General features: G+C 35.4%; 4 protein-coding genes across 4 annotated transcripts in view; 3 read left to right on the top strand and 1 right to left on the bottom strand.

The window, feature by feature from the left end:
• Positions 1-4,897, top strand: part of HELRODRAFT_91961 (hypothetical protein) — a gene marked incomplete at both ends in the record, with an annotated part of 7,564 nt that extends 2,667 nt beyond the window's left edge. The window contains 7 exons of the mRNA XM_009013365.1: positions 1-115; positions 427-539; positions 709-796; positions 3,910-4,005; positions 4,085-4,162; positions 4,420-4,566; positions 4,742-4,897. The exon at positions 1-115 is cut by the window's left edge and continues 22 nt beyond it. Of these exons, the coding sequence (XP_009011613.1) occupies positions 1-115; positions 427-539; positions 709-796; positions 3,910-4,005; positions 4,085-4,162; positions 4,420-4,566; positions 4,742-4,897 (793 nt within the window). The remainder of the gene's footprint in view (positions 116-426; positions 540-708; positions 797-3,909; positions 4,006-4,084; positions 4,163-4,419; positions 4,567-4,741) is intronic.
• Positions 4,898-5,960: 1,063 nt separating this feature from the next.
• Positions 5,961-13,657, bottom strand: HELRODRAFT_104891 (hypothetical protein). Its single transcript, XM_009013364.1, has 20 exons — positions 13,635-13,657; positions 13,325-13,406; positions 13,040-13,139; positions 12,901-12,968; positions 12,528-12,616; positions 12,236-12,320; positions 12,021-12,107; positions 11,803-11,826; positions 11,486-11,655; positions 11,220-11,346; positions 11,056-11,121; positions 10,620-10,717; positions 9,614-9,702; positions 9,471-9,553; positions 9,079-9,172; positions 8,587-8,716; positions 8,182-8,284; positions 7,647-7,739; positions 6,943-7,079; positions 5,961-6,673 (listed from the first exon to the last, which is right to left on the bottom strand). The coding sequence occupies exons 2-20, from the start codon at positions 13,382-13,384 to the stop codon at positions 6,565-6,567; spliced, it is 1,812 nt and encodes a 603-aa protein (XP_009011612.1). The 5' UTR covers positions 13,385-13,406; positions 13,635-13,657; the 3' UTR covers positions 5,961-6,564.
• Positions 13,658-14,495: 838 nt separating this feature from the next.
• Positions 14,496-14,645, top strand: HELRODRAFT_91958 (hypothetical protein; the record flags this gene model as incomplete). The annotated part of the gene is made up of 1 exon (XM_009013363.1): positions 14,496-14,645. A coding segment is annotated over one exon (150 nt), but the record flags the coding sequence as incomplete, so codon positions are not given.
• Positions 14,646-17,009: 2,364 nt separating this feature from the next.
• HELRODRAFT_183781 (hypothetical protein) overlaps positions 17,010-22,500 on the top strand; it is a gene marked incomplete at both ends in the record, with an annotated part of 7,117 nt that continues 1,626 nt past the window's right edge. Inside the window, 8 exons of the mRNA XM_009013362.1 lie at positions 17,010-17,075; positions 17,157-17,237; positions 18,025-18,154; positions 18,531-18,613; positions 18,815-19,354; positions 19,768-19,812; positions 21,098-21,149; positions 22,318-22,408. Of these exons, the coding sequence (XP_009011610.1) occupies positions 17,010-17,075; positions 17,157-17,237; positions 18,025-18,154; positions 18,531-18,613; positions 18,815-19,354; positions 19,768-19,812; positions 21,098-21,149; positions 22,318-22,408 (1,088 nt within the window). The remainder of the gene's footprint in view (positions 17,076-17,156; positions 17,238-18,024; positions 18,155-18,530; positions 18,614-18,814; positions 19,355-19,767; positions 19,813-21,097; positions 21,150-22,317; positions 22,409-22,500) is intronic.

Here is a 22,500-nt window from a genome sequence, read left to right as displayed (position 1 = left end):
AAACCCGGAATGGTACATTTGTAACAGGGGCAAGCACCAATCACCAATCAGCATCGATCCGAGTCAGTTACTCTTTGACCCCAACCTCAAGCCCTTCAAAATTGATAAGCATAAGGTTGATTGATTGGTTGGCTGATTGGTTGATTGATTGACTGGCTGGTTGATCGATTGGCGTGCTGGTTGGTTGATTGGTTTTTTGACTGGTTAGCTTGAATGGTTGTTTGGCTACTTTGTTGGCTATTAGTTTAGCTATTTAATTTTGTTGAAAGAAAATTGATTGACTGATTGTAACATTTTAAAATAACTAGTTAGTTTGTTGATCGATTGCTGTAGTAACAGTAGCAGTAGTAGAAGGAGTATCAACAGAGTAGTAGTATTTTCACGCGCTATAACAGTTTTACTTTTTAAAACTTTTAAAAAACCCAGCACATCACTGGTCATTTAATAAACAATGGCCGCTTCCTGACCATCGCCATTGACGTCAGCACCATCGCCAATTATATAAACATAAGTGGCGGCCCACTGGCTTACTATTACAGGTTTTTTTCTCGAACATTCTACTCTTTTTTATCTTCCCTTATCCATCCATTCATCTATTCGTTCATTCATTTTTTTCATTCATTCGTTCGTTCGTTTGCTCGTTCTTTCGTTGGTTCGTTCTTTCGTTCGTTCGTTCATAATATTATTCATTCATTCATTCAATCGCAGGGCTTCCAACATACTGATCTACTTCAGCAAGGAAGTAGACCAGCACGGATCGGAGCATCGGATCACCGGAATGAACTTTTCCGCTGAGGTAAATTAGTGAATGGATGGATGGATGGCTGGATGAATGAATGGATCGATGAATGAATAATTTAAAAAATGTTTAGACAAATGGATGGAGAAATGGATAGATAAATGGCTAAAAAAGGATCAAACAAACGAATGAATAAATTAATGGATGGATGAATGGAAAAAATATGATGGAAAAAAAAAGAATGGATAGGTGAATTTATGGATGATTGAATGAATGAATTAGTGAATAAAATACGAATAAAGGGATGAATATATAAACAAATGAAAAGACATGAACACACACACTTACATGTACACACGCACACACATGCGCGCGTACTCACACACACACGTACACACATAAAAGATAGGTGACCACTATTCTTTCTACTCAATAATATGACCACACAGAGGTCATCTGAGACTGGGTATTTGTCCTTCGAGAGAGAACATCACTCGTTATCATCTTCATCGTCATCATCATCTTCTTCATCATCTTCATCGTCATCATCTTCTTCATCATCTTCATCGTCATCATCATCTTCTTCATCATCTTCATCGTCATCATTATCTTCCTCATCATCTTCATCGTCATCATTATCTTCCTCATCATCTTCATCGTCGTTGTCGCCTTCCCCCATCATTTCAGTTATAGTAATTACTGTGGTAATTATCACCATTGTCATTAGGACAGCATAGCCAGCATGCAACCATGTGGCAGTCTTGTAATCTTGTGGCAAACACACACACACACCACACACACACAAACACACACACACATATACAAATACCTCCACCACACATACAGACAGACATCCCATTACAAACAGCTCATACAACAATAGACTAACTCATTTGCATAAGAAAAGCGCGCCAAAAAATTGACATTAAGTCCGAGTAGGCGATGAAAAGATTCATTGCAGTATTATACAGGACCATCTGTGCAGCACACTTTAATCGCCGGACCCAGCGAAGGAAGGAGTGAAGGAATTGGATGAATGAAATGGATAAATGAGTGAGTGAGTGAATTGGTAGTGAATGGATGAGTGAATTGGTGAATGGATGAGTGAATTAGTTGATGATTTAATGAATTAATGCCATACTTTGGAGTACCTCCCTGTCTGTTTTTAATCTGCGGCTTCTGTGAATGAGTGGAGGAATTGGATGAATGAATGAAATGGATGAATGAATGAATGAATGAATGAACGAACGAATTAATGAATGAACAGATGAATAAATGAATGAATGAATGAACGACGAACGAACGAATGAAGATGAAGTGATGAAAGTTGATTGATTGTATATATACGTATGCATTTATGGGCCTAACAGTAATTTTAATAAACTGGATAATGGTCATTTAAATTACCGTTAGATATATTGAAAAGCTCTAACATTCAAAAGCTGAAAATTTGGTAGATTTTATCAAATGTACGTATGTATCTATGCGTGTGTATGTGTGTTTCTGTGTGCTTCTGTGTGTGTGTGATGTGTGTATGTGCGTGTGAGTGTGAACGCGTGTGTGCAATTTTAAAGAACTAACCACTGGCAGATTGATTGTTTTTTCATAAAAAATTCTTAATGAAACTCTGACGAGCTAATGAAAGGAAAAAAAATGAATGAAGGAGGAAAGAGAGAAGAATGAATGAATGAACGAATGAACGAACAAGCAAACGAATGAACGAACGAACAAACGAATGAATGAATGTATGAACTAACGAACAAATTAATGAACGAATGACCGAAAGAAAGATATTAACAAATTAACGGAAACGAGCAAACGAACAAATAAATGAACAAAAGAAAGAAAAAAATGGGTGAATGAATGAGTGAACGAGTGAGTGAATGAATGAATGAATGAATGAAAGAACATGATAAATAATGAAATAAAAATTTGATTTGATAAATGATTGAGAGAAAGAATAAATTACAGAAAGAATGAAAGAGAGAGCGATTGAAAGATGAAAGTAAGAACAAAATGAATGGATAAATAAATGACTGAAGATGCAACGGATGAAAAATGAACGAGTGAATGAACGAACTGACAAATGATTGGTTGAACGGACAGAACGATGAAATATGAATGACTAGTAAAAACGAATGAATGAACGAACGAACGAATGAATGAATGAAAAAATGGAAGAAATAAAAATGAATGGAAGGACAAGTAGACAGGGATATGTAACTAAAGTAGCTAAAGATGGGAATTTTTTTAGAACAACTGAACAAACAATTTTATATTTTGACACACGTACGTACACACACACACGCACACACACGTACACACAAACAAACAGAAAAACACACACACCTGTTGTGTAATTAAAAATAAATTATAATCCAACAAAAATATGACGGTAACTCACCCCAGATAGGATGACAAATTGAAAAATACGAACAAAATTCCATCCAACCCAGGTAAACTTTTTCACAAATAGCATACCGAAACAACAAAGATACCGAAACCGACATCACATCTCCGGTGATTTTTTTTCTCCGGTAATTTTTTTTGAATAAAAAAATTACTGACAGGACCGACATGTCATTCCGGCGTTTGTATCCTTTTGACTCGATAATACTCAAGTCGGTATTCCATTTCCGGTATTTGTATCTTCCTGATTCGATAATGCTTGAGTCGGTATTCTATTTCCGGTATTTGTATCTTTCTGATTCGATAATACTCAAGTCGGTTTTTATTCTCGGGCATGTGTAGCGCCTATTATTATTACTTTTCCTTTTTTAATTTGTATGTGCCTCGCTTGCGGAGCACGTGACCAAGAATCTGATGAGATGATTGGCTGATGGTTGGCCGATGCTGTGTTTGTATGCGTGTGTGTAGGTGTGTGTTTGTGTGTATGTGTGTGTGTTAGTGTGTGCGTGCGTGTGTGTAGATGGGAGTATGTATGTATGTATAAATGGTATTACATAAGTGTATGTGATTTACATTCGGTTAAATTTAAGTCATGTATGGTGGTGTAATATAACAGTTCTCATAAAAAATCATCATCACAATCGCAATCAACATTACATTAACACCACCATCATCATCAACAACAACAACATCAACAACAATAACAATAAAAAAAACAACAACAACAATAATAACAATAAAATAACAACAACACTCATCAGATACAAATCCTGGGCTACAACTCCGAACTTTACGACAATGCAACATACTCAATGAACGCTTCCAATGGTAATGTTGGCATTGCTCTACTGCTTTCTGTGAGTTATTATTATTTATTATTATTATTTATTATTATTATTTATCATTATAATAACTATTATTATTAATATTAATTAGGTCACTGACACGCCCAATCATAATCTGAGTCCTATAATCGATGCCCTTGACAACGTCATGTTCAAGGGTAGGCCGCTAGTTATAATAATTTATGTTAATTATGTTAATGAATGCTAGTAATAGTAATTTATGTTAATTGTGTTAATAAATGCTAGTTATAGTGATTTTTGTTAATAAATGCTAGTTATAATAATTTATGTTAATTATGTTAATAAATGATAGCTGTAGTAATTTATGTTAATTATGTTGAAAAATGTTAGTTAAAGTAATTTATGTTAATTATGTTAACAAATGCCAGTTCATTGATTCTATTTATATCCACTCAATCAGATCAGAACGTAACCATCCGCATGCCCCTGGGCGCGCTGATCCCTCCAACCATGGACTACATGACCTACGAGGGCTCCTTCACGCACCCCAACTGTTTCGAAACTGTGACTTGGATCATCCCTAATAAACCCCTCTACATCGGCAAAGAACAGGTAAGATTAGGGTTGACCCTAAAGTTAAAAGTCCAATTTTTCTTTCGTCTTGATTGACAGGCTGAGATAATTACTCTTGAATGTTCTACAAATGATAGAAATTTAAGAAAAGATTATTTTTTTAAATGTCAACATCGATTTTAGTAATTTTTTTTTCAAATTTCTGGAACCGCAGTTCAAGGCGTTCCAGAAACTGTACGACGGAGAACCTGGGAACGTGAGGTTGCCCCTGTACAACAATGCCAGACCCACCACCCCACTGAACAACCGACCAATCAGGACAAACATCAGATTGAAATCAGAGGTACGTAGACGTATGAGGGTGGGGTAATTTTGTTTTGGCGTTTCTGATTGGCTAGGGCTACTAATTGGTTTGAATGGTTGAGTAGTTTATATACTGATTGGTTGATTGACTGACTGACTGACTGACTGACTGACTGACTGACTGACTGACTGACTGACTGACTGACTGACTGACTGACTGACTGACTGACTGACTGACTGATTGATTGATTGATTGATTGATTGATTGACAAATTGGTTAGTTAAATGGATGATTGATTGACGGGCTGGTTGATTGATTTGCAAACCTGGTGTTTGTCTATTAAAAATTTTTTAAATAATTTCAGAATGAAAACTGTAACGTTGAGCGTGTTATATTCTACAAAGGTTGTAACATGACCATATGGTTGATTCATTCATTTTCTGAAATAACTCGTTATTAATTAATTTAAATTTAAGATTAATTTAAAAAAAATATAACAATTAATAATATTAATAATGACGCAATAACAATTAAAGAATAAATTTTAAAATAAAACTATTTCAAAATCAATCTTTAAACTTTAAATTTCAGCAAACATTTTGGATAGGTTTAATCCGCTCGGAACATCATCATCAAACGGAAAATAAAATGATCACACACCCCACACTCAAAAACACACGCCACACACATACGTACACGCACACACACGCCACACACACACACACACACACACACACACACACACACACATACACACTCAGTGAAAAAGAGAGACACACACTGTGTTTTGATATTGTGAATTGAATTTCAATGAATTATCTTATATTTGACATTATTAATATTAGAATCTTCGTCTTTCAGTGGCAAACCTTTCACTCTTGATTGCTATATTGATACACACACACCAACACACACACACACACATGACAAACAAACATAAGTATGTCAAAAATGTTTTTGAAATCAGAAATAGATCATTTGATTTCTATCGTACTATCTCGTGTTGGTACCTACGGCAATGTATTTTTATCGTTTAATAATCATATTTTATTTATTTTCCCACTAAAATTAACTTTTAAATACTTCCATTTTAACAATTTCGATAAGAAATAAACAAATAAAACCGAAATTCCGACGAATTAATCTTCAATTTTTATTATTTCAATCCGTGAGAAAAGCAAAAAATTATTTTTTTTGTGGGGGGCAAATAAATTAAAGACACTCGCAAGAAACGAAGTGAAAAATCATCAACTAAATAATAATAATAGTATAATATAATAATAATTTTATAATATAATAATAATGATGACGATGAACGAAATAAACTGAACAAATAGGTTATAAGACAAAAAATCTTGACATTTTGAGTGACTACGGACTGAGAATCAGCTAAACTAAGGTTCCAACTAAATAAAGGAAATACTGGGGAATGGATATACGTCAATCAAATTTACGGTGTGTGTGTGTGTGTACGTGTGTTGTATGTGTGTCTATTACATATATTTATTTCGTCATTTTTCATTGCATATTTACAATTGTGATTCGATATTTAACAACTTCATAAGGAACTACTAACCAGAAAAATCAAATAACATATCTATAATTTGAACAAAAAAATTGTTAAAAAAATTTTCCAATAAAATTATATTTTAAGATTTAAATAGCGCTTTTCCCAAAAATCAATTATCAGAACTGCGCTATAAAAATCCAACTAAAATGTTTTTTCAATCTTATCAATCATAATCTTTGACAATGAGTCCGTTGACTTCCGGTTGAAGAAATTCTTGTAGTGTCACACTTAGAAGATTTTCAAGTTCGGATTTCACAGCACTTTGATCAACTCTGCGCGGAAAAAATAATTTATTTAACTGACCAATCAGAACACTCCGATCAGATAATTAACATAATAAGACCCTCCAACGGACCAATCGAATCACAGTTGGCATCGTAAGTCCCTTTCACCGACCAATCAAATTTAAAAGAAATTCAAATTTAAATTAAACTACATACCGGCTTGCGATTTAAACCGACCAATCAGAACACTCAAATCAAACAAAACCCTCTCGATAACGAATCAAATTCGAAAAATAGAATTTCAAATTCGAACTAACCTACAGCCGGCTGGGGCAATATACTCGGAATAGTATTTAATCTTTGGCTCCGTACCGCTAGTCCTCAAGGTCATGACCACTGGAGGCTGTTCGAAGGTGAAGGTCATCATCTCGCTGCTCGCACTCACGGGAAGATTCTGATTGGTGATTGGTAGGTTGTGGCGTGAATAAATTATGTTAATGTTGGATAGATAGGAATCGAGATTGAGAAAAGAGAGAGAAAGAGAGAGAGACAGAAGAAAAATGAAGAGTAAATAAATAAATAAATAATTATTGTTATATCAGCCGGAATGGTCGTAATTAATTATTGTTATCTTGTTAAATTCGTTATCTTCGCTATCTACCATTGAGTGTAAACCAAAAAATCTCAAAAATCTACTGTCGGGGCTGTCTAAGGGGCTGCTAACAGTGTAGTTACTAGTTGTAATCATGATTTACGTAGTTATTTGAGTTATTTGTATTAGTTTGACGTCTCTATTACTGTTGGTATTCAAATAAACGTTCAACAAAGTTTGCCTTTGAGGCAGTTGTGTTCCTCTATGGGAAATCTTAAACCTACGGAATAACGAACGCTTGACGATCGATGGAAGCCACGACACTGGCGTCGGAAATATAGCGATCTTACAAGTAATAACATCGGCGTCTGTAAGTAGTAAGGCGAGCGTTACAACATTGTGAATAAAACATGAGGGTGATGATCTAACGGGTAGTTTGTTGGGTTGCTCGCTATCATAGCCGACGTGAAGGTCACGGACGTATTTGATGCTGTAACAGCCTACCTTTGTTGGGTAGATGCACTGGGGAATCATTGAGTAACTGATTGAGTGACTGATTGAGTGACTGATTGAGTGACTGATTGAGTGACTGATTGAGTGACTGATTGAGTGACTGATTGAGTGACTGATTGATTGAGTGATTGATAGATCGATTGATTGATTGATTGATGATTGATTGATTGAGTGATTGATAGATCGATTGACTGATTGAGTAACTGAATGAGTGATTGAAAGTGACTGATTGATCGATTGAGTGTCTGGCTGATTGATCGATTGAATGATTGATTGTGCATTCATTTATTAGTTCGTTCGTTTATACATTCATTCATCGACCAATTCATCAATCCATCCATCCATCCATCCATTCATTCATTCATCCATCCATCCATTCATTCATGCGTTCTTCCATCTATCCAATAATTTACTAAAAACATCCAACACTCATAAAAAAAACAAAATGCACCCCATCTTTTTCGCCGAGATGTCGGATCCGATCGAAAATCTTCTTTATGACACAGGCATCTTTGATGACGTAATACGAGTTGATGCTGAAGTGATAGCCATATCTGGAGGTGTCAATCAATCAATCAATCAATCAATCAATCAATCAATCAATCAATCAATCAATCAATCAATCAATCAATCAATCAATCAATCAATCAATCAATCAATCAATCTATCAATCTATCAACCAATCAATCAAACACTCATTAACTCATTCAATCAATCAATCAGTCAATCAACCAATCAATCAAACACTCATTCAATCGATTAATCAATCATCCAAACAGCCATTTCAACCAATCAGATTACTCAAATCAGATCATTTAATAAATGATTGAATGAATTAATTAGCATAGCGCCTAACATTTCGTAAATATTGTTGAGTTGTTGGCGCATAGTTAGACCCTGCTTGTTCAGTGAGACAGCCATGTCCGCCAGTACACAGCCAGCGCTAATGCCGTCTTTGTCGAAGACCGTCGGTCCACACATGAAGCCTGTGATTGGTCAGTTGGTTTGAGTAGATCGTCGTGATTGGCCAGTTGTTTTGAGTGGATCGTCGTGATTGGTCAGTTGTTTTGAGTCCAATTGTCGTGATTGGTCAGTTGTTTTGAGTGCGTAATCGTGATGTGTAATTGGTTAAACGTGATTTTAATTAGTTGTGATTGATACGTTGTGACACATTTAATTAGCTTTGATTGGTTGTGAGTAATTTTCATCAGTTAACATAACAATCATTCAATCAACCAACCAACTAGCTAATAGACCAACCAGTCAGCCAGCCAACCAACCAACTAACCAACCAACCGACCAACCAACCGACCGACCAACCAACCAACCAACCAACCGACCAACCGACCAATAGCTTCTTCAAACGCAAAGATGAAACTTTTTTTTGCACGAACAATCTCACTAGCAAAGGAGCCCATGTATTTAAAGCCTGTCAGAGTTTCCTACAAATGGATGAATGAATGAATGAATGAAAAAATAAACGAAAGAACAAATGAATGAGCAGATGAATGAACGAAAAAATAAATAAATGAACGAATGAATGAATAAACGAATAAATGAAAATTTTTTTTTAGTGGTATGAATGAATGAATCAGTCATTTATTCAGTCAACTAATAAATCAACCAACCAACCAACCAGCCAGCCAGCCAACCAATCAACCAACCAACCAACCAGCCAACCAATCAACCAACCAACCAGCCAGCCAGCCAACCAATCAACCAACCAACCAACCAACCAACTTTATGATTGATTCCCTCCTTAGCGCAGATGGATTTGAGGATGCGCGAGGACACTGCACTCGATGCGCACCAAGCATTCTGGGCTTAAATCATCATCATCGTCATCATCATCGTCATCGTCATCATCATCGTCATCCTCTCACCAGTCCTCCCTTTATCCTTGTACAGCTTGACCATCCACCATCCAAGCAGAGCCCCAATCTCATTCCCACTGAATATGTACCAGCCATCACTGTTTATCATTATTATCACCATTGTGTTAATATTATTATTATTATCATTATTATTATTATATTATTATTATTATTATTCGTTTGAAATAACACCTATTGGTTTTTATAATAATTTTAATCTTTCTCTATTTAAAGTTTTATAGCCGATTTCTTTCAATGACAAATTAATAAGTGTAGTAATAAGATCCTCGTACAATATCTATTGCAATAGAGACATGCCATGATACTAACTTTTAAATATATTTTACCGCACTACACTTGCCAACGCAATGAGCTGTGGGGTCTACATACACTATTATTTAATTTTATAATTTCATTAGCGCCATATTATTTTATTTCATCTATTTTATTCATTTGCTTTTAAAGTTTTGAGATCAATAAAAGAGTTTCCATTATTATTATTATTATTGTAGTTTCACCCAGAGACAAGGCGTGGAGAATGAAACTGAAACCCCGCAATTACTTTAAAACAAGCCGAAATGCAGAGATTCGCTGCTGCCCCTGGCGCGAAACGCCAGTAGACTACAAACTGGTGGATAACTTGCTTTCGGATGCAGACACTACAACTCAGGCGGTCTAAACAATTAGATACAATCTCAAAAACTCTTTACAAATTCGCTAGAGAATATATTATTCAGCTATAGCCAACCAACGCCAATCTGGTCAGATGGGGAAAGACACTAGATTCTCTATGTTCTCTGTGTGCGGCGCAAAGCAAGCCAACAAACATGTCGTGTCAAACTGTGGATCGATTGCAGCGCTGGCTAGCTACACCACCAGGCTATTTCACTCACTCACTCACTCACTCACTCACTCACTCACTCACTCACTCACTCACTCACTCACTCACTCACTCACTCCTTCTTTCATTCATTCATTCATTCATTCATTCATTCATCCATCCATCCATTCGTACCTTCCGTATTTTTCGGCAGCGGCCATCCTATCGGCGTCCGGATCGTTGGCGATGACGACAGAGCTACAAGAAGCGATAGCCGTGTTGATGGCCAGTTGCTGATTGGTCGGTTGGTTGGAGATAAATGATTGGATGATTTGATTGATCAACTATCACCACCGTTTATTAACGAAGATTGATTATCACCACCGTTATCATCATCACCACCACCACCACCACCACCATCATCATAATCATCACCACCATCCTCCTCATCATCATTACCATCGTCATCATCATCACCACCGTCATCATCATCATCACCACCATCATCATCATCATCACTACCACCATCATCATCATCATCATCACTACCACCATCATCATCATCATCACTACCACCATCATCACCATCATCATCACCACCACCATCCTCATCACCATCATCACTACTAACGAGAACATTCCTTCCTTCTTCAGGATTTGGGAATTTAACAGTCGGAAAATCAGGATTTGGTTCGACCTGTTCAGCGGGAAGAAAGAAAAAACAAAAAAAAACAATAACAAAAATAATAATAATAAAATAATAATAATAATAATAATGAAAGAAATAATAAGAACCTGTTCCTTTACGGGCACCAGCTCTTTGAACTCGAAGACGCTGATGAACGCCTCCTTGAAGAATTTGAAGCCAACTCCATGCATGCCCGTGTAGGTGAACCTCAAATTCGTCTGCTTGTTCAGCTCTCTGGTAGGAGGAAGGTCGTTGGGTGGGTGGGTGGCTGGTTTTTTAGCCATCTAGCTAGCCAACCAACCAACCAACTGACCAATCAACCAACCAATCAATCAACCAATCAATCAACCAACTGACCAACCAAATGACCAACCTGTTAGTACAGAGGCACCCGAGTGCCTTCATGTAAAGGGTCTTAACCTCTTTAAGAGGGTCCTTAACGAGATGGTGGTCTCTGAGGTTACAAGTTTTCCAGGATTGTGGCCAGGGCTGGAGGTTCTGCAGTATCTTCTTCTCGATCTCCGAATCAGTCGGTGACATAATCTAAGATGGAGGTGGTAATGGTGATGTGGTGTAGTGACGATGATGACGTTATGTGACGATGTGATGACGATGATGACGTCATAACGACAATGATGTTAGTGGAGATGACAAAGAGACAGGTGGCAGGCAGACGTACAACTAACAGACCTGCGCACCATTACTAGCGTACACCTGTCGGAATCAAATTATAAACTTTTTAATATCATCATCATCATCATCATCATCTTCATCATCATCCTCATCCGTACCATCATCATCATCATCATCCTCATCCGCATCATCATCATCTTCATCATTCGCATCATCATCACCATCCTCATCATCCATCATCATCATAATCAATAGCAGCAGCAGTAGCTGATGACGACCTTGTATCCGTTATCTTCTTTGGGATTATGAGAAGCCGTAACCATGATACCCCACTCGCAGTTCTTCAACAGAGTTCCATAAGCCTGATGATGATGATGATGATGATGATGACGGTGGTGATGATGATGGAACAGGTTACTCATTCACTCAATCACTCACTCAATCACTCACTCAATCATTCACTCTTTCACTCACTCATTCACTCACTCACCACAAGAGGAGTGGGCACCATCTCAGAGAATAGATAGACCATTATTTCCTGACTGACCAGAACGGCAGCGGCCAGTTCAGCAAACCTGATGATGATGATGATGATGACGACGATGATGATGATGATGACGACGATGATTAGAATCATAACCATCGCTCCCTTTATCACCCACCTTTTCATAACCATAAACAAATATAGCATTATCAACATCCTCTACCATCATCATCATCATCATTACAAGCTCCTCTATCACTGTCATCATCATCAACGCCACGACCATAATCACCATCACCTTTTACTATGATGTCTGCCGTCGTATCCGATGAGCACACCCCTCTCGAGGACATCGGGCGAAGTGCACAGCATATACTTACAGAACCCCTGCATAAATTTGCATAAATTATTAACTCACTAACATAATTCACTCACTTTTTGACATAAGTTGATATTTGCTACTGTATATAATAATAAGAATGATAATAATAATAGTAATTCAACTCTTAATTAAAACAATTTTCAGTTTCACATACTTGAAACCAAAAATATTAAGCACAAAAAAATGTTTTATAATAATAATACAAGTATACACATATATATATACATACCCAGACACACACATACACAGACATAATTTGCATAATTTATTCTTGACATATCTAGAGTACCTGGGTTGTTTGAATAACAGTAAGGTCATTCATCCTTGAATAACCTGCTCCCATTGGTGCTCTCAGACCTTGGCATTGAATCAATTATGAATAAATTATTATAATTCATGAATAAATCATAATAAATTAGTGCACTTACCAGCAGTGCCAAACTTCATCCTGTTGATTAGGCGTTTGCTAAGTTCATCATAGTCTTTCCTAGCCTTTAAACACTCTATTTCTTCTTTTGTTTCTTTGGTCTAATCAACAATTATTCTTAATTATGTGATTTTATTCATACAATGACTTGACAAAATTTAATTTTTTGGCTGCAATACTACAATTGATAAACAGTAACCTAACTAAGTTTAATTAAAGTTTAAATACTAAAAAATTTTAAATTTAAATTTTAAATCTTATTTTAAAAATTAGAAGTATAATATACTTTGTCCCATGCCAGCCATTCAGCAACTTTTTCATTCAGAACCTCGTCCGGCGATTGCATTGCAAAATATATTACTAATTCCTAATAATTTTATGAATTTTTTTTTAAATTTTAAAAGTTTTACAAATTTAAACTTTAAAGCAAAGTATTGCAACAGATCACAAGCAAATTGAAATTGAAACACTTTTTCAAATTCAAATTGATCAAATTACTGAATGAAAATTCAGAAAATATATATCAAATTAATTATTTAATTATTAATTTTTATTTAATTTTATTAATTTAGATTGAAAATGAGCAAAAAGGAACTGAAAAAATTAAAAAAGATTCCACTTTTTGACACTTTTTTAAAAACTAAAAGTGATCAATATTAGAAAAGTAAACGGTTAAATGTGGTTTCATTTTCTGTTTCCATCATCATCAAATTTTTATTTTTTTTTACAATTAATAAATTTTTACAATTAAATTAAATAAATTTATTTTTTGTTATTAATGTTTTATTACATTTTTTCAAGCCATTTGACCTCTTATTTTGCGATTTTTTAAGTTTACAAAAAATATAATTATGAAAGTAGTTGAATTTACAATTTTTTTATATAAATATTAATTGTAAATAATTTTTATTTTTTAAATAACAAATTTTATTGATAATAATTGTAAGAGATTAAATTGTGAATTTGGCACCATTTATCTAGGCACAAATCGAATGTATATGTATCTAACTAATCTCACAGTCATTAGTCATTTTTTGTTTTGGTGATACTTAATTTTAAAATATTTCAAATAGATAAATAAATTTGACGTTTATTTTTTTTCCGATAACTAATTAATTAAATAATAAATAATAAATAATGTTGAATAAATACGTCAAAGCGATTCACCCGTTCAAACCCACTCATACAGATGAGGTAGATTCTTTTTATTTTCAATTTTTAAATGGTTTAATTTTTAATAATGATAATAGATATTTAATTTATTTGAAATTTTAATAAACATTAGTTAATTTATTTAAAGAAATAAATGGATAAAAAATATTTTGTAATAAATAACAAATTAGATTTTTCAAAATGGTTTTTTTTTTCTTTCATTTTTATTTTATTTTATCTTTAGTTAATTTAATTAAAAAAAACTCATTCCTACACACAAAAAACTAGTTAAAACTTTTCTACAACAGCTCTGCTTCCAAAAAGGAGACCTAATTTTAGTGACCCAGGCTATAGATGGCGGTTGGTGGGAGGGTACATTGAATGGGTTCACCGGATGGTTTCCTAGCAATTATGTCACTGATACCATTGTAAATAATGGTGAGTTTTTGTGTTAGTTAGTTGCTGGTCTTTGTTGTTGTGTTGGTTTTGTGTTGCATTTTGTAATATAAGTTTACTTTTATATAACTAATACTTAATTATAATATAAATTTAGTTTTATTATTGTGATTAATTGATTGTAATTATTCATTTAGTTATCTATTTGTCTCTTTTATCAATAAATCACTTATTCTTCTACTTGGTCACTCACTCAATCATTCATTCATCAATGCAGTCAGTTGATCAATCAAACATTCACTCATTTATTTATCAGTTAATCTTGCTTTATTCATCTTCTTGATCAATCGGTTAGTCATTCATTCATTCACTTCTTGGTTAGTTAGTCAATCAATCATTCACTCTACCAATCGTTCATTCATTCATTCATCCTCTCTACCAATCATTCATTTGATCATTTTTCTCTCTCCAGACAAAAACATTTTAACAAAAGCAACAACAAACGGAGAGTCGAAGAGTTTTGAATTAGAGAACACTGAAGAAACTGCTAACAGAGAGTTGGTTAGTACTACGGCTACTACTACTACTGCTACTACTACTACAACTACTACTACTACCTACTACTACTACCTACTACTACTACTACTTCTGCTGCAGCTACAACTACTGCTAGTACTACTACTATTACATTTAATAATGATGACGATGATGATGATGATGATAATTATTAATAATAATTTCCAAGGTTATGGAAAGCCTAAAGAACTTGGAGAAAGTTTTTATAATGGAGATGAGAATACTGTTGAAAGATTATCTATGCTCCCATGAGTTTAAATCCATGTTGGACTCATTTTTTAATTTTTGTCTTTTACTATTTCGTTTCCTCATTCATTCATTCGTTTTCTCATTTACTTATTCATTCATTTATTCGTTCGTTCGTTCGTTCTCTCATTCATTAATTCATTCATTCAAGTAAAATATAATATGCATTGCACACACTCATACGCCTACATGCAAACATACATTCACACATGCATACACACGAACACCCACAAACACACACACACCGTATATACACATACATATAAACATACACACACATGTATTCACACACACGCACACGCATACCGTACATACACATACATACATACAAACACACACACGCACACACACACACACACACACAGACTTCCCAATCCAGAGCGGGCTCAGCTGATAACTTATGTTGAAGACTTAATAAATTTGCATGCCTCAACCTTGAGAGATATTGAATGCACCCTGGAGTAATTTATTATTATTTTTAATATTAATATTATTATTATTTATCATTGTTATTATTGTCCATTTATTATTATTATTATTAAATATTGTTGTTGTTGTTGTTATTAATTTTATTGTCTGGCTTACAAATTGTTTCTATCATTCCTAATTGCAAGTTAAACTTTTGTGCAGATTGGTCGGTTAAAAATAATTTGTGTTGTGATTGGTCAATTAAAATTATCTGAATCTCAATTGGTCGGTTGAAATAATCTGAGCTATGATTGGTTGACAGGCTACCGGTAAACAACCAGCGGATTGGCCAGTTGTTTTTGAGGCTATCCAATCAGATGCTAGCATGCCACAGAGGCTATTGTTCCTTACACCCAAGAGTGGCTACACTCTTGCTGACCAAAAAGTAGTTGTGATGATGATGATGGGGATGATGATGGTGGTGATGATGATAATGATGGTGATATTGATAATGATGATGAGGTGATGATGGTTGGACGTCACTACTACTACAGAGAGGAACTAAACAAACTAGTCGAGACTCGCTCCACCAACGCCCTGCCACCACCCCCATCATCATCATCATCATCAGTACTTCCTCCGTCATCATCATTATCAGCACCTGCGTCGTCTGGAGCCATGTTACTGACTGGCTTGCTGTCGAAGCCGTTCAGGATTGTAGAGAGGTACCCCACTGTGCTGCAAGAGATCGACAGGCACACTATCGTATGTGTTCTCGTTCGTTCGTTCGTTCATTTTTTCGTTCGTTCGTTCGTTTTTTCGTTCGTTCGTTCGTTCAATAGCTTGTTTGTTTGTCTGTTTGTTTGTTTGCTTGTTTGTTTACATGTTTTGTGCGGATTTAGTTTGTCTGAGTGTGTGTGTGTATTTTTATTCGAGTGTTGTAAAAGAGCGAATTCTAAATATGGCTCAAACATATTTTATTTCATCATTTCAATTACCATCATTATCGTCATTATCTCCATCATCATCATCTACGATATCACTATTATCAGGAGAACCATATAGATGGGGCAGAGTTAAGTCAGGCAGCCATTATGTACAGAGATATATTCGTATGTTATTTGCTACTGATTGATTGACTGATTGATTGATTGATTGATTGATTAACGTTTTGTGTTATATATGTATATATTATGTCTGTCTGTCTGTCTCTCTTTCTTTTCTCTCTCTCTCTCTCTTTCTTTCTTTCTCTCTCTCACGTCGGTATCATCATTAGTATCATTACAGTCATCTGTCATCATTAGTATCCATCCATCTATCATCGTCATCATCATCATCAGATGATGTGCAGCGAGATAAGGAGGCGGAAAGAGATGGAGCAGGATATACTATCATCTGACATCAGAGGATGGAAGGGAGAGGTAGTCACAATGATGATGGTGGTGATAGTGATGACGACGACGATGATGATGGTGGTGATGAATATGATGATGATGATGGTGGTGGTGGTGGTGATGATGATTGTCATTGCGATTAAGATTATGGTCACGATGATTTTTTGACAACCTTAGCATCATGTTGTTCCATTTTGAGGATCATATTTGTTGTTTCACCCATCCATCCATCCATTCATCCATCCATTTATTCATTTGTCCACTCATCCATCCATTCACTTATCAATACATTAATTCACACATCATCCATCCATCTATCTATCGAGTCAGTCAGTCAACCATTCGGTCATCATTCATTCATTTACTTTTTTATCCATTCATTCATTAAATCATTTGTTCGTCTATTCATTCATTCATTCATTCATTCATTCATTCATTCATTCATTCATTCATTCATTCCATCCATCACAGCTTCTCTCACAGCTTGGAGGTATACAGTTACTAAGTCATTGTCGAGTCATAACGACAACAACATCATCCACATCGTCACAACAACAACAACAACAACAACAATCATCATCATCACAACAACAACAACAACAATCATCGTCGTCATCATCGAACGTTGTCGATTTGTTGGAAAGCAAGAAAGATAGATTGTTGTTGTTGTGTAGTGGTTTCGTTGTGCTCTTGTCAATTTCGCCAAGAAGTAGTGGCTACAGTTACGAGGTTCGAGATTTTTTTTTTTCTACCATCAGAATGCTATAAGTTCGTCTGCATTGTTAAACGTTTTTCCCGCCATTTCGCCATCCAGGGCCGGATACCCACCTACGGAGCCACGGTCAACGCCCTGGACGATATTGTCGTAGCGACTGGCGTCGGCGGTGACGACGACGAAGCCGCTGCCGATAGGGTTGTCCTGGAATATGTCTTTGAGATCATTGGTCGGTTTGTTGTCTTTGGTACTTTTATTTCTTTGGTGTTGTTTTTTTTTTTAGAAAATATTTAGGTTTAGATATTTTATGGGAATTTTAAAATATTCTACTTTGTTGGCAGTTAGTGATCTGCCTAGCCAATGAACACTCCATCTTAATGTACACACACACACTACACACTACAAACACACACCACACGAAACAGTTGACAACAATGGCCCAATGACGTCATCATCATCATCAACAGCAGCAGCAACAACAGCAACAGCAACAACAAACAATGACAGCAACAACAACGACACAACAACAACATCATCAACAACATCAACAAACAAGAGTAGTAGTAGTAGTATGCGTTATATAATATTATGCAACTCAAATCAAGAGAAAATGACTTGGCTGCAGACCTTGAAACAACCCGTCAGATTGGGACCTGCTAATGTCGCTTATAAGCATTTGAATAAAATGGTGTGTTGATGTTGTTGTTGTTGTGGTGTTGTTGTTGTTGTGGTGTTGTTGCTGATGCGTTTTTGATGTGTTCTTGGTGTTGATGTTGTTGTTGTTGCCATTGATGTTGTCGACTTTTCCATTGTTGTTGATGTTTTGTTGGGCACGTTGTGAGCATGCACCAATTTTAAATCCTCCACCTCTCCCCCATCCCTCCTTTAGAATTCACCAAGCACAAAACACCAGCTGACTTCACTATCATCGTCTCCAGTTACACAACACAGCAATCCACTTCCACCACCATCATCATCAACAACAACACCTCAACAACAACAACAACACGCCGGCAATAGATCTAGTTTGTTGTTCAACTTATCTCAACAAAAACAACAACAGCAACCGCAACAACACCCTCCAGCCCCGCCTCTTCCTTTGTTTACCCCGTCTGGCCTGCACCACCACCAACAACAACAGCAACACAACAACATTTATGCAACGCCCCAACAACAAAACATTTCATTTGTTGGCGAGTACAACCCAAACGAAGTCACCCTACCAAACAGTCAATTCTACTTGCCGTCTTTCGTTTCAATCAGCAACAACAACAGCAGCAGTAGCAGCAGACACCCCAAGAAGCTGAATATATCTAACCTTCGACCTTACCCTCCCCTGCGACCTTCCTTCAGTTTCAAGGACGACGGGGCACGCAGTCCTAGGTTCAATAAGAGAATAATGGGGTCCAGTCGCAAGAAACCAGGTCCGGTTTTTCGTTTTGGTATATTTTCTTTGTTTAGTTTTCTTTGGTGTGATTTAGTTTTTTTTTGGTTAGTTAGGATTAAGAAACGTGATTGATTTAAGATGATTGGAACATTGATTATCGTCATGACGTTTGTGCATGTGTAGGTGAGGTCGCTAGTGGTGGTGATGGTGATGATGGTGATCGTGGTGATGATGGGGATGGTGGGGATGAGGATGATGATGAGGAGGATGAAGAAGATAATGATGATTTTGTTGCGTTTGTAACAATGATACAATTTCAGTTATTTCCGTCATTGTGTTTTTTTTTGCTCCTCTTGTAATTTTAAAAAGAAAATAATATAATTACAGAACAACAATAATAATTAATAATAATAATAACAATAATAATAATAAATAATAATATTAATAATAATAAGGAGAACGAACTTCTTCTCAAGAGGATTGCATGGTTTATAAGAAAAGTTGGTTTATTGTAGTAATAGTAGTAGTGGTTGTAGCAGTAGTGGCTGTCGTAGTAGCGGCAGTAGCAACAGCCGTAGTAGTTGTAGTAGTAGTAGTAGTAGTCTTATTGTTAGTGTAGTAATAGTAGTAGTAGTAGTAATTAATTATTTAGTTAATTAGTTAAGGAGTTGTATGTATTGATATATACATATGTTCTTTAACATATTAGGCATTATTTTTGTATAACTTATGTTGAATTTATTTAATTCATATCTTATCTTTATGTGATTTTTATTAACTATTTTTTTTATTTTCGCTTTTATTTAATCCTTTCATGTTTAGTCAATTATTACGCATTTCGTTCATTCATTCATTCATCCATTCATCTCTCTCTCTCTCATTCTCTCTCTTTCTCTCTCTCTCTCTCTCTCTCTCTCTCTCTCTCTCTCTCTCTCTCTCTCTCTCTCTCTCTCTCTCTCTCTCTCTCTCTCTCTCTCTCTCTCTGTTTAATCAATCACTCGTTTCGTTTGTTCATTCATTTATTCATTCATCAATTCCTCTCTCCCTCTCTCTCTCTCTCTCTCTCTCTCTCTTTCTCTCGCTCTCTCTCGCTCTCTCTCTTTCTCTATCTATCTATCTATCTATCTATCTATCTCTCTTTCTCTCTCTTTTTTTTTCTCTCACTATTTATTTTTCTGTAATGCAGTTTATGATTCGTTTAATTTACGTTAACGATAACCTTTGGCGGCTAGATGGTTATTGTTCACTTTTGCATATCTTTATGTTTTATTATTATTATGTTTTTATTTGTAAATTATTATTATTATTATTTTTGTTTGTTTTGTTATTTCTTATGGGTGATAGGTGATCTTGGTTTCGGTTTCAGTTTCAATATTTGAGTTAATATTTATTTTTGTTTATTTTTGGCTCCATCAGCGTTGTCGATTTATCAATCAATCAATCAATCAATTAATTAATCAATCCATTAATTAATTAATCAACCAACCATTTGGTTAACCAATAAACCAACAAATCAACCGACCGACCAATTGACTAACCAACAAATCACAATCAATCAACCAACCGACCAATCGACTAACCAACCACAATCAATCAACCAACCAATCACAGCCTACCAACCAATCACAACCATCCAACCAATCACAACCAACCAACCAATCACAACCTACCAATCACAACCAACCAACCAATCACAACCAACCAATCACAACCAACCAATCACAACCGACCGACCAATCAGTTGACGACACGAGAGTCCTCCAGGAAGACGCCCTTCTTCTGAAGGTCATCGAGGCCTACTGCGCCAACACTAAGAATAGGCAGGCCGTCAACTCTTGTTAGTAATACCAGTAGTCACGTGACTTTGTCTTCAAGAGGGTGATGATGATGATGATGATGATGATGATGATGATAGTGGTGATGATAATGATGATGGTAGTGGGGTTGATGATGATGAGAAGGATGATGATGGTAGTGGTGATGATGATGGTGAGAATGATGATTATGATAGTAGTGGTAGTTTTGGTGGTGGTTGTGATGATGATATGATGGCCACTCACGTGATGATGATGATGGTGACGATGGTTCTGAATGGGTCATTTTGTAATGTTGTTTTTACTGTTGTTGGGTTTTCCATTACTCTATTATTATTATTATTATTATTATTATTATTATTATTATTATTATTATTATTATTATTATTGTTATTGTTATTCATTCATTCATTCGTTCATGGAAAAAATTCAAAAGTGGATCTATCTAGAATTCGACTGACTCAAAATGAACTGCAGAAAGAATTGTGGGATGGTAAAGATACTGATGACGGCGACGACGATGACGATGACGATGATGATGATAACGATGTGATGGTTATGGTAATGATGACGACGATGATGGTTATGATGACGATGTTGATAACCAAGAGACAGACATTACGTAACGAGTTACTAAATCAGTTGGCATTATTTTATGTTCACACATTTTTTTTAATAAATATATTTTTTAGTCATTTAATTGTTTAATCATTCAATCTTTCATTCATTTATTTATTCATTCATTTATTTATTCATTCATTCATTCACTCATTTTTCCATCTATTTTTTATTTGTTTGTTTTTGTTATATCTAATGTATGTTATGGTTATACGCATGCCTGTATGTGAAGATGTATATACTGTGTTGTCCTTGTTCTTCATTCCTTCATTTTTTTCATTTTCGCTCACTCTTTTGTTCACTCTTTCATTCACTCTTATGTTCTTTTCTATTTTAAGTCACTCCTTCATTAATTTATTTCTGTTTTTATCTTTCTCTCGTTCAATTTTCGTTCAATTTTGGTCGATTTGTTTGTTTTATTGTTTGGGGTACAATATAAATTTACACATTTAATTCGAACTTTTTCATTCATACAACAATCATTCATACAATCGTTCATTCACTCTTTTATTCATTCTCTCATTCATTCACTCTTTTATTCATTCTCTCATTCATTCACTCATTCATTCACAGCCCTCTTCGAGCACCCTCAGGTCTTGATAGCAGAAGAGGAGAAGATAATACTGGAGGACATCAAAGACGATCAAATAATCGTTGAAGAAAAGTTTGTATCTTTTTGTATGTTTGTTGATGTGTGCATGCAAGTTTGTATGTTTGTTGATGTATGTATGTGCATGTATATTTGTTTGTGTGTGT

The sequence above is a fragment of the Helobdella robusta genome, assembly GCF_000326865.2.
Source record: "Helobdella robusta unplaced genomic scaffold HELROscaffold_118, whole genome shotgun sequence".
NCBI lineage: Eukaryota > Metazoa > Annelida > Clitellata > Rhynchobdellida > Glossiphoniidae > Helobdella > Helobdella robusta.
This window is presented reverse-complemented; position numbering and strand designations above follow the sequence as displayed.

Excerpts from the sequence above, each read along its gene's own strand:
- HELRODRAFT_104891 (XM_009013364.1), bottom strand. The coding sequence starts at position 13,384 with ATGCAATCGCCGGACGAGGTTCTGAATGAAAAAGTTGCTGAATGGCTG. Across the intron at positions 11,827-12,020 it reads AAGATAACGGATACAAGGTC|GTGTACGCTAGTAATGGTGC; the intron begins GTCATCAGCTAC and ends TGATTCCGACAG. Across the intron at positions 9,703-10,619 it reads GCTGCCGAAAAATACGGAAG|TGATGGCTGGTACATATTCA; the intron begins GTACGAATGGAT and ends AATGATAAACAG.